Below are 13,153 nucleotides of genomic sequence, written 5' to 3'. Positions count from 1 at the left end.
CACCGTGACCCCTCGCAATGCATCGTGAACCCCTCGCACTGCACCATGAGCCCTTGCACTGCACCGTGAACCTTCGCACTGCACCGTGAGCCCTCATACTACACTGTGGCCCCTCACACTACACTGTGAACCCTCACTCTACATTGTGACCCCTCGCACTGCACTGTGACCCCTCGCACTGCGACCTCTCGCACTACACTGTGACCCCTCGCACTGCACTGTGACCCCTCACTCTACACTGTGACTCCTCGCACTGCGACCTCTCGCTCTACATTGTGACCCCTCGCACTGCACTGTGACCCCTCGCACTACATTGTGACCCCTTGCACTACACTGTGACCCCTCACTCTACACTGTGACCCCTCGCATTGCGACCTCTCGCACTACACTGTGACCCCTTGCACTACACTGTGACCCCTCGCACTACACTGTGACCCCTCGCACTACACTGTGAACCCTCGCACTACACTGTTACCCCACTCATGATACTCACAGTGTAGTACGAAGGGTTACAGTGTAGTGCGAGGGGTCACGGTGTAGTGCGTGGGGTCACGGTGTAGTGCGTGGGGGTCACAATGTAGTGCGAGGGGTCACACTGCAGTGCGAGGGGTCTCACTGCAGTGCGAGGGGTCTCACTGCAGTGCGAGGGGTCACGGTGCAGTGCAAGGGGTCACGGTGCAGTGCGAGGGGTCAGGGTGCAGCGTGAGGGGTCATGGTGTAGTGTGAGGGGTCACTGTGTAGTGCGAGGAGTCACTGTGTAGTGCGAGGGGTCACAGTGTAGTGCGAGGGGTCACTGTGTAGTGCAAGGGGTCACACTGCAGTGCGTGCGGTCACGGTGTAGGCGAAGGGGTCACAGTTTAGTGCAAGGGGTCACTGTGTTGTGCGAGGGGTCACTGTGTAATGCGAGGGGTCACTGTGTAGTGTGAGGGGTCACTGTGTAGTGCGAGGGGTCACGGTGCAGTGCGAGGGGTCAAAGTGTAGTGTGAGGGGTCACACTGCAGTGTGTGGGGTCACGGTGAAGTGTGAAGGCTTACGGTGCAGTGCGAGGGCTCACGGTGCAGTGTGAGGGGTCACGGTGCAGTGCGAGGGGTCACAATGTAGAGTGAGGGGTCACAATGTAGTGCGAGAGGTCACACTGCAGTGCGAGGGGTCACAGTGCAGTGCGAGCGGTCACACTGCAGTGCGTGGGGTCACGGTGTAGTGCGAGGGGTCGCGGTGCAGTGCGAGGGGTCACGGTGCAGTGCGAGGGGTCACACTGCAGTGCGAGGGGTCACACTGCAGTGCGAGGGGTCACACTGCAGTGCGAGGGGTCACACTGCAGTGCGAGGGGTCACACTGCAGTGCGAGGGGTCACACTGCAGTGCGAGGGGTCACGGTGCAGTGCGAGGTGTCACAGTGTAATGCGAGGGTTCACAGTGTAATGTGAGGGGTCACTCGCCATTGCTGACCTTTAGTATAAAATGCCCTTTTGTGGGCATTGAGCAAGGGCAAGACCAGAGGCTGTTGTAATGGTACTTGAAGAGCCTCCTGTCACTCAATGAAGAATGCTCACTTGGGGGTGCTGTTTACCCCTGCATGAGTCAGCACCCAGAATCATACAGCCATTTGGCCTATCGTGCTTCATCCAATTAGTTCCACTTACTTGCTCTTCCCCATAGTCCTGTCTATTTTTCCCCTTCATGTATTTATCCAATTTCGTTTTGAAAGTTATTATTGAACCTGCTTCCACCACCCTTTCAGGCAGTGCATTCCAGATCATAACAACTTGCTGGATAAAAAAATGTCTCCTCATCTCCCCTCTGGTTCTTTTGCCAATTAGGCTTAAATCTGTGTCCTTTGGTTACCATTCCTCCAGCCAGTGGAAACAGTTTCTCTCTATCTACTCTATCAAAACCCTCATAATTTTCAACACAACTATTAAATCTCCCCATAACCTTCTCTGCTCTAAGGAGAACAATCCCAGCTTCTCTCGTCTCTCCACAAGAAGGGAGGGAAGGAATGTGAGGTGGGGGGCGGGTAACAAACAATAGCACTGTCATTCTGTGTGCAGTAAATTGAAACAGTACAAGTGCTTCACTGCAGTAAATTTAAGAAAATAAATTGGTTGTGGCTCTGCAAGGCCTCTGGGATTCTGCTGGAGTTACCCCCCCCCCCTTTCCCAGCCCCACACACACAGAGCTTTACAAAATATTTGAAGAACATTCTTTGTCATTCAAACAGAGGGGATGCTGTCTCCTCAGTGATGAATGTAAATGGCTGATGGCTGGAAAGCGTCCCACAAAGATGCCAATCTTATAATAATAATTTCTTATAAAATGAATAATAAAAGAGCAACAGGATTAAGCCGATCACAGGAAAATGAAGACATGTGCATTGCCTCGGGAACTTTGGAGTTCAGCTTACAGAAATAAAGCAGCAGCCTCACGCCCTGCGGCAGCGAGACAATAAGTACCAGTAGTAAACTAGGCCGAGGCAATACAGTGCACGTCATCTGGGAGAGAAACAAAAAAAGCACTAGGCGTAGATGACCGAAACAGGGTGAGAGCGGGAATACAGGAGGAAAAATAATAGATTTTCTCAAAAAGCCGTTACGTCTCAGGATCTCACACCTGATATTCCTCGTTTCATCCATTTCGGTTCACCAAGCACAATGAAGAAATGTTCTTGCTTTTCGTATTCCTCATCATCATTTATTTTAACGCTTATGGTTTTCCTGTAAGGATATAAGAAAGAACATGTACAATGGGTTGCTACAAAACCACTGCAGTCACACATGCGATTTGTTTTTTGTAAACTTGCTTGACGGTTAGTGGGAGGCGGCCTGCGGCACACCCAGATTGATGTCACATGCCACCATTTTCTTGGCTTATTAGTAGAATGTGTTGAGCTAAATTTGGGCTTTCCCCCCCCCCCAAAGGAATGGCAAGAGCTCCAGTCACATAACCTGCCAAGCCCTTCAAGTGTCAAACTCGCAGCACTTTTACTCTGAAGCCAACTTAATCACAACTCGAGACAAATGGGCAAAACAAAAAGTACCCAGTTTTTGTTTGGACGCCTCTGTGGCTGCATGCTTGCCTGGTGAAATCCTGTTGCAGTATGTGCCGTCGGTCAAGACAGATAGAGAAGTTGCTTCCGATGTATTGAGTGATTATTATTGTATAGCCTACAGGTAGGGACAGGCCTCGGCTTTTTGAGAGGGAAGCGTCCCACCACAAATGAGGCGCCTTTAATGCCACCTCACTCGCCCTGGAAGGCTTCTCCAGGCCAGTCAAATTGCAGTCTGGTTTCAACCAAAGCTCAAAGTTTCATTGCCAGCTCACAGGCATGGACGTGTAATCGGTGGCTGGCTTGCTGGACCACTTCAGAGGGCAGTTAAAAGTCCAACCACGTTGGTATGGGATTGGAGTCACATATAGGCCAGACCGGGTAACATTTTCTTCCCCAAGTTAGTGAATCAGCTAGGTTAAACAGATCCTTTTTTAAAACTAAATTCAAATTCTCAGACTGAGATTTGAACTCATGTTCTACCGGATTATTAGCCCAGGCATCTGGTTTACAACTCCAGTAACATAACCACTACACTACCATGTTCCTTTAATTCCCTTCCTGCTGCCACTCCAAGTCAAGACCCCGACCCCTCTTGCTGAAAGTGATGGAATCCTGCTGTGTGCATTTAATTTGCTGATAGCCATCAGGTCTTCCAAGGTTGAGTTATTTATGCTAGAAAGTGCTCCTGAGTGTGGAATACTGTAGCAATGGACAGTGTAACCATTATCACTGGAGCTCCACTACGTAGGCTCAGGCATGTTGGCCTGCTCCAAGCTTTAGAATAAACCGAGCAGTCGAGGTGCTGTGAGTTACTCAATGCACCACTCCCGTGCTGCGAGTTACTCAATGCACCACTCCCGTGCTGCGAGTTACTCAATGCACCACTCCCGTGCTGCGAGTTACTCAATGCACCACTCCCGTGCTGCGAGTTACTCAATGCACCACTCCCGTGCTGCGAGTTACTCAATGCACCACTCCCGTGCTGCGAGTTACTCAATGCACCACTCCCGTGCTGCGAGTTACTTAATGCACCACTCCCGTGCTGCGAGTTACTCAATGCACCACTCCCACACCAGGCCACCAACCTCCGCTAATGTACCTCACCGGGTCAATGTAATCCTCCCTCTCAGTTATTTGATCTGGAGTTTGAAACTACACAGAAACCATGTGATGTTTTGATATTTGATATTTGGTGGGTCTATACGTGATGAAAAATTCATTTTGAGCTGAAATTCCTTTTTCATGGGATTCCTTATTCACTGTTTATTGCTCAGCCATATAGTGGCAGGAATGTTCTTCTGTTTGTTTCCATGACACGGCTCACTTGTTGGCATTCTGTGTTTATTGAACGCTGGCATGCACTGTCTTGATTTCATGCCGTGCCTTGTATGTCGAGGCCTTTGTGCCCTCTTTACAGTGCAACGTTGCCAGTGGAGGTGGTCTCGACCTTTACGGCAACTCTCTAGTATAAATGATGTGGTGCGCCTGCTAGCAGAGGAGAAGAGGATTCCAGAGGTGCTGCTTGTCTGCTCCTACCAAGGCTGCAGCGGCCATTTCTTTCTGACCGCTGGCAGCCCAGTAATGCAACAACCATGGTGTTGAGCTGTACAGGTCTCCCCCTCCCAGATCTGAACGTCACAATTCGCGTAGTTTAAACAGCGTGAATATGCAACGGCACTCCCCTGTCAGCCATGCTGTAAAATTCATTCTGCAAAAGTAACAGGATGGATTCCACAGCACCGTTCTGCTTGAAGCAGTTCAATTCTATCAAGGGGACATATTATTTAGCATGCAAGGGCCAAAGCTGGACCCGCACACTGACCTATGATCATGTGCCTTACTTTCTACTGGGACACAAGAGACTGTAAAAGCAGGCAAGCTGTCGGCAACAGGAAAAGGTGCAGTGTCAGCAAGAAAGGCTCAGCGTTGGCAGGTTATTGAAGCAGTGACGATGGGCCAGATTAGAAGCTCACTAATACGCCAAGATTGAAATGGGCAGCATGTGACAGATCTGACTGCGAGAGTGCAGCAGTGTTAAATATCTCTTGGGAATCAAGCAGTCAAACAAGACAAAGAGAAGGGGTGGGGGGAATAAGAGGAAAAGGAAAGAAAGGAGGAGAGAGGAGGGCCTTCAGCAGTGGCTCATTCTGGCGAGTACTCCACCTTTCTGTGAACTCATATCCACCATGCGTGGGTCCGTCAGCTCAATGAAGAACATCTTGTTTTTTTCATACTCCTCATCATCAATTATTTTGATCTGAGCTCTTTTGCTGCAAATGAAAAACAATAATGTCATAAGGGACGGGAAAGGAAGGGGAGGGGGGTGGGTGGGAGAAAAAGGATGGGTAAGGGAAGGATAGGACCATGGGTGCAGTGATGGGTGAGTATCGTCCAACAAGGGCAGTTCATTTATAGCCCAGAGCAGAGATTACACTGTCAGTGATGAACTGTACTATACCTGTGGACAAACAACATACAAAACTTGGAAAGCTCCACTCAGGTGATCAGATGCATTTTGTGTGTTAGTAACCAACACAGTGATGTGTTTGTATGAAATTCCTCTGTCTGAAACATGTGGGTGCATAGCGGTGTTAAAATGCCAGACAAAGGCATTTCATACTAACGCGTTGACAGTTTTATCACAAACTCTCCCACAGCGCAAGGCCTCCTCAGGATTACGACAATAAAGTGCCAGTGCTCCAGAACACACAGTAGTCAACACAATGGTTATTAGGTTCCCCTTCAGCAGGTCACTGCTGGGATAATACAATGGAAAACTCCTATATTCACTCAGAACATTAAAAAAATGTATATTATTAAAATATAAAAATTCTTGAACAAAAAGTGCTAAACTTTCCATAAAGTATATACTTTAATTTATAAGAGCTAATAATTGCAATAATCTCCTTTTTGCATATATTAACACCTGCTTTATAAGCCTCCCTTTAATAGACAATGATATGTACATACTGGATAATAGATGGATAGCTGTAATAACCAGGATGGAATTTGACTGGGAAGTTCTGGTGCAGTCAGAAATCACCAGATCCTGAGTGAATTTACAGGATAAATATTTAATACATACCCTGTCGTCATTTCAACACTACAATCGTATCGTGGTGCACTGCCAGCTATCTTGGACCAACACGATAAACACTCTGCTCTGTGTTATCACAGACGGTGAATCGCTTGATGCGATTAGTGGCTTTTAATCACCCTCCATAACTCTATACATAATTTATATAGAGAGGTTTATATTTCTGCACAGCAGAGTATCTTCAGAATAACTATTCGGGAGGGGTGGAATCAATTAAAAGTTGTATACCATTTGTCGAAGAAGCAGGCTTGATGGGCTGCAAGGCCTCTCTCATTCCAGGCCTTCATTATGGTCCTTTTTCTGACTGCTACCTAGTCCCCACTGCTGGGAAATGAACGTGTGGATATGGGTGTTGGCTGAGGACAGAGCCTGGCTCATCTGTAATGTTCCCACAGTGGAATATCCTGCTGACACTTTAGTGTCCAGGCTGACATATAATAACCCTCCGAGTGAGGTATCCCAGCATAGCTGGCAGGGCTTAGGTAAGGTATGAAGAGAAAAAAGACACACACACTCCAGGCCATTGTGTGTAAATGACCACATTTCTGATCTTAGATTAAAAGTGTACCAAACAAAATAATCGGGCATTCAATTACAGCTCCTTGTATTACAAAGAACCGATAAAGCACCAGTCAATACATTTTACATCAAAAGTAATAACAAGAATCTAAAACAATCACATTTAGGAAGCAAAATAAAGGTTGATTTTAATCATTGATTTATCACTAGCACAAATAAATATAAAAATTGAAAAGTAACATCCTTACTTATCGGTCAACACCAAATTTCAGCACAGATACCTAGGGAATGGTTCCAGGGAACATAATGAGAATCAATATGGGCTGTTTTATATTTATGAAGTCTAACCTTGTTCTACACTATACATGCAAAGCCAGGTCAGAATATGTTCAAGTGTTTCACATTGCTAATCACCAAATGTATACAATAAGCAGACTTAAAGACTGGGGGTGGGTGGTCACCAAGGATTCAGCAACGGGCTGATATGACACTAACCGCAGGCCTCCTTGACTGGTGGTCCTGACACTTTGCGGGCAGTGTAGACTGAACTGGAAGGAGCTGATAGCTTGTGACAGCAGGGTCATGTTGCTGGTGGCTGCAACTCAAGGGGGTCCCTACCTATACAAAGCCATCAAAGATGCAATGTGTTGACTTTACAGTAGCCAGCCAGTAGGCAATTCGTAGTCCGTGTTTTAATTCATTCCATTTGAGTGGGCGGGTGAAGGTTATGCAATGGCCTTGGTTGCCACTCCCTGCTCTCAGTGTTCCCCAGCCTAGTGTACTAGTGTCACCAATCTTTCCCTAGGACATGGATCCAGTGCCGGAAGAAGTTTAATGACCTCACATGAGTGGTCAAGGTGAGTGAATGCATCTTCAAATACCATATCCCACTAAATGCGCCACGAGCCTCACACACTGTTCAATGCACCACACCACCATCACTTATCTACCAACATCTCTAGCAATCACGACCCGTCCTCACAATCATAGCTTCAACTCACCCTTACACATTTACTACTGCTGCAAGCCTCACGACCACATTTCACACCTTGCACACAATGCCAACTATTCAACCATGACAGGTACATCACCCAAACACATTGCCCCACTCACTAACACACTTCCCTTTCTCTTGCAGGCCAAGGTGGCTCACAACTGGAGTTAGCAAGGTCAAACAGGCGGGGGGTGGGGGGTGAGGGAGTGGGGGTATGCATGCACATCTTGCATTGTTCGCCTCTCCTCACCACAACCTGACCACTGTGCCTTTCTCCTTTCAGATACCCAAGAACTGCCACCAGCCCAGCCTGTACAGGAATAAGTAGAAGAAGAGACACCATCACCATCATCCTCCCCCTCCTCCTCCTCCCTCTGCGAGCAGCTTGTCTTTGCTGCCTCTGCTCCATCTCCCTGTCATGCTGCAGCATGATGGGGACTGCAAGAAGAGCCCCCATGACTGGGAGAAAGTGGTGTAGTCAGAGTCAGTTGCAGCCAACACCTTCCCAACGTCCAACAGCAGCCCCTGCACACTTTAACAAGCTGGAACTTGTCTTCCAGCAAGCCAGTGTTGATATAAAGTCTGCAAGAGCCAGTACAAGAGAAAAAAAACAACTTAAATAGCACCAGTGGGGTGGGGGTCACTTGTGCAGGTGAACGCATTTTCAGCTGTGCGTGTTTAGGAGAGGGTGTTGTTTGGAATGGTGACGTCCAAAATGGCAGGTCGTGTGTTAAATCAGCGTTGCACATGGACTGATTTCACGATCTGCCTTCTCTGCATACTGCTGGTGCAGGCGCGTCCCACCCGCGCTATTGTCCTCACCAAGATAGCGACCAGCGCGGGCCACACCGGAAGCCAGGCGGCTGCCATTTTTCTTCCAAAACTGGCCTTAACTGCTTGTGCTAAGGTGACCAATTTCACGGCCATACTTTTTAGCAAGAACCTCAAAAGAGCACCTCTACTGTACGGCAATGACATTTCCATCTTCCACACCAGCCATCCTCCTCACACTGCCAATTTGTGGGCAGTTTTTGCTGTAGGGCATCTTCAGCCTCCCTCCCGGTTGTCAGTAGGTGTGAATCCAAGCTCATTTGACACAGGACCCTTAAAACCAAGACATAAACCATCAGCCTGGGCTGATTAACACCAAGTTCTCAAAAGTAAAATAAGAGCCCTTGTTTTAACCCATTCTTCCACCCAGTTTGGAGAGATGTAAGAAATCACACAACACCAGGTTATAGTCCAACAGCTTTATTTGAAATCACAAGCTTTCGGAGCAGTGCTCCGAAAGCTTGTGATTTCAAATAAAGCTGTTGGACTATAACCTGGTGTTGTGTGATTTCTTACATTTGTCCACCCCAGTCCAACACCGGCATCTCCACACCACAGTTTGGAGAGGACACTGTTACCTGAAAAAAACAGCGGATACTAGCAATCAGCTTGAAATAAGGGAAAAAAAAGTCCCACATTTGTTGGATCGTATCCAATCACGCTGTCAGTGCAGCAAAAGGCTTGATGATTGAGCCCAATCTAGGGGGAAGTGGGGGAAGAAGGGCACAAGACAACACCACACACGATCCATGTCTGAGTGCTTTTCCAAAGAAATGCGAAACAGCAAGAACGTGTCAGTACCTGTATTGGGGATGAACAACATCTACATCCATAGACGGGCCTGTCTTGGTCCCTGAGAGAGAGAAAACATCCACAGAGTATCATCATCACGATGAGGTTACCATATTTTCATGATGCGATAGACTAGTCCACTGACCGCACTGTTCACAGCGCTTGGCAAACACAGAGACAAAAGTTTGCTAAACACGTTTTGATAAAGATAATGCCCTGAGTATCGTTTGCTTTTTAAAGAGGTTGTTCTACAGGAGGAGGTTGATGAGAATGCTGGGAGAAATTAAGTTTGGACAATATCAACCAGTTATTAAAGTGACGGCATGCTAAATGAAGATAAAGGAGAAAAACAAGTAGCCAATTCAAAAATGATTCCCCAGTTTAGTTTACAAAAGCTGTACATTAATTTCCATTGAAGGATTTAAATGCAGAAGACAAATCATGTTACTCACATTTACCAAGGCAGCTATTCACTGGAAAGGTTTTATTGGCTGAATGCTGAAATCTGGAGATTAACCCATTTCTTTTTATTAAACTGAAGCTTTTGATCTTACAGCAGGGATTTATTTTACTACAAAATGGCAGAGCTGGGGAACTCGTATAAAGAAGGTAGGAAGATAAATTCACAGAAGGGTCAGGAATAATGAATAAATAAAAGCTAATGTATAGCAACATCATAAATATGGATTTTTTCTTTCACTATTTCTACCCTTTACTGCACTATAAGAAAGCCTCATAAATATATTGATGGTGTTGTTGCACATAATCAGAACTATTATTACTATTATTGATCTATTCATTATTACTGACCCTCCTGTCAATTTATCTTCTTACCCTTCTTTTGGGTCACCACACGTTACTGTCTGTGCAGGAAGGTGAGCTGGAGATCTTCTCCCAGATTGCATCCTGGAATAAATAATCCTCTAATTTCCCCTTCTTCCACCCATTCTTCCCACTTCCCCATACAAAGGCTTCCAATCGCTGCCCTCCAGAAATCAGGAATGCGACACACAAAAATGAATCATGGGCCGAGACACATGTCCTATATAACAACAGAAAACGCTGGAAAAACTCAGCAGGCCGGGCAACATCCGTGGAGAGAGAAACAGAGTTAACGTTTCAGGTCGAAACCCTTCGTCAGGACTGAGAAAAAAGCAGGAAATGAAACAGGCTAAGATGCAAGTTTGGGGGCTGGGAAATGGGGGAGGGGATGAAAGAACAAAAGGGAAGGTCTGGGAGGGGTGAAGAGACATTAAGAGATATTCAAGGTGAAATGAGATGGTAATAGGACAAGTAAAGAGACAAAGGATGGCTCTAGATGAAGTATGAAATGCGCTAACAGAATGAAAGACAGCTGCCATGTGGGAGAGAAAAAAAAAAGGAAAAGGCACAAACCAAAAGTGTGGATTAAAAATATATAAAAATATATAAAAAAACAGACGGGTGACTGTCTGTGTGGAGTTTGCACATTCTCCCCGTGTTTGCGTGGGTTTTCTCCGGGTGCTCCGGTTTCCTCCCACAGTCCAAAGATGTGCGGGTTAGGTTGATTGGCTATGATAAATTGACCCTTAGTGTTAGGGGGATTAAATACGTGGGGTTACGGGGATAGGGTGGGATATGTGTTGGTGTAGGAGTAACGGGGATCGGGTGGGATATGTGTCGGTGCAGGCTCGATGGGCCAAAATGGCCTCTATCTGCACTGTGGGGTTTCTGTGATTCTGTGATTCTGTGATAATAGGGGCCGAGGTTATGATCTGAAATTGTTGAACTCGATATTGAGCCCTGAAGGCTATAGAGTGCCTAATTGGAAGATGAGGTGCTGTTCCTCGAGCTTACGCTGAGCTTCAGTGGAACAATGCAAGAGGCCGAGGACAGTGAGGTCTGAGTGGGAATGGAGCAGTGAATTGAAATGACAGGCGACCGGAAGCTCGGGGTCACCCTTACGGACTGAATGGAGGTGTTCCGCAAAGCAGTCAACCAATCTGCGTTTGGTCTCCCCAATGTAGTGGAGACCACATTGTGAGCAGCAAATACAGTATACTAGATTGCAAGAAGTACAAGTAAATCGCTGTTTCATCTGGAAGGGGTAATTGGGGCCTTGGACAGTGGGAAGGGGGGAGGTATAAGGGCAGGTGTTATATCTCCTGCGTATGCACGGGAAGGTGCCGGGCAAAGGGGAAGGGGTATTGGGGATGATAGAGGAGTGGACTAGGGTGTCTCGGAGGGAGCAGTCCCTACGGAATGCTGAAAGGGGAGGGGAGAGGAGGGGAAGATGCGCTTGGTGGTAGGATCACGTTGGAGGTGGCGGAAATGCCGGAGGATGATCCGTTGAATGTGGAGGCTGGTGAGGACAAGGGGAACCCTATCGTGGTTCCAGGAGGGAGGAGCGGGGGTGAGGGCAGAAGTGCGGGAGATAGAACGGACACGGTCGAGGGCCATTTCAACCATGGTAGAGGGGAATCCTCGGTTGAGGAAAAAGGAAGACATGTCGGAAGCACTGGTGTGGAAGGTGGCATCGTCGGAGCAGATGCAGCGGAGATGGAGAACCTGGGAGAATGAAATAGAGTCCTTACAGGAGGCGGGTTGGGAGGAAGTGTAGTCCAGGTAGCTGTGGGAGTCAATGGGCTTGTAGTGAATGTTGGTCAATAACCTATCCCCAGAGATGGAGACGGAGAAGTCGAGGAAGGGAAGGGAAGAGTCGGAGATGGACCAAGTGAAGATGAGGGAAGGGTGGAAATTGGAGGCAAAGTGAATGAAATTGTCTAGTTCTGCCAGCGCATTTCACACTTCATCTAGCGCCATCCTTTGTCTCTTTACTTGTCCTATTACCATCTCATCTCACCTTCAATATTTCTTAATGTCTCTTCACCCCTTCCAGACCTTCCCTTTTGTTCTTTCATCCCCTCCTCCATTTCCCAGCCCCCAAACTTGTTTCTTAATCTGTTTCATTTCCTGCTTTTTTCTCAGTCCTGATGAAGGGTCTTCAACCTGAAACGTTGACTCTGTTTCTCTCTCCATGGATGTTGCCTGCCCTGCTGAGTTTTTCCAGCGTTTTCTGTTGTTATTTCGGATTTCCAGCATACGCAGTATTTTGCTATCGACACATGTCCTATGTTTCTTTAGAAAGCATGCCGTAGCCACAGTGAGACGCACTACAGTGAGATGCCTCCCGGGCACCTGATTTCATACATATGATTTATTTGGAAATGGACTATGCTTCACTGCCTATTTTCTTTCAATACTCTGGGGTGGAAACCATCAGGTCCTGCAGATTTGTCTGTCTTAAGTCCCATTATTTTCTCCATTATCATTTTTCTTTAAGGTTGCAACTATTTGCAACACCAGATTTCTGATTGGTCCACTTGGGAGGACAAGACACACCTAGCAGTTTATCTGGAATGTATAATTAGTTCCTGCCTGCCTAAGTAATCAAGTACTTTGCAATGTGTAATTCAAGCCATTCATTCTGACTGCCATGGTTCAGACAGAGCTCACAGAGAACAGACAGTGCTCACCCTCATGGGTTAGGACATTCACCCCCATGCAAACAAGTTCCTGACCACTTCCCCCTGCCCAAGTTCCTAACCTTCCCCTCCACCCCCACCCTGAGTTTCTGATCTTTTCCCTCCCAGGTTCCTGACCTCCCCCTCTCTGTCTGCCCACCCCACTCCTGGGTCTTGACTTACCCCTGCCCACGTTCCTGACCTTCCTCTTGTGTATGGGTCATGGATTGTTAACAGGTTTATTGGGTATGAAGTGAATAGAGACAGTGTCATGACTTCCGGATTTCATCCAGTCCAATGATGTCACTTACCACACACGCACCAAGCTTTCCAGGAAATCAACCAGGTTAAGGGGAAGATGAGGAAAAA

General features: G+C 47.1%; 1 protein-coding gene across 3 annotated transcripts in view; it reads right to left on the bottom strand.

The window, feature by feature from the left end:
- Positions 1–13,153, bottom strand: part of slc8a3 (solute carrier family 8 member 3) — a 922,684-nt gene that overhangs the window by 320,836 nt on the left and 588,695 nt on the right. For all 3 annotated transcript variants that reach the window (XM_086003608.1, XM_086003609.1, XM_086003607.1), the window contains exon 3: positions 5,212–5,318. In XM_086003608.1, the coding sequence (XP_085859734.1) occupies positions 5,212–5,318 (107 nt within the window). The remainder of the gene's footprint in view (positions 1–5,211; positions 5,319–13,153) is intronic.

The sequence above is a fragment of the Somniosus microcephalus genome, chromosome 12 (genome assembly GCF_052327205.1).
Source record: "Somniosus microcephalus isolate GS21.2 chromosome 12, FLI_Smic_1.0, whole genome shotgun sequence".
Lineage (NCBI taxonomy): Eukaryota > Metazoa > Chordata > Chondrichthyes > Squaliformes > Somniosidae > Somniosus > Somniosus microcephalus.
Note: the sequence above shows the minus strand (reverse complement) of the source record. Positions and strands in the feature narration are given on the sequence as shown.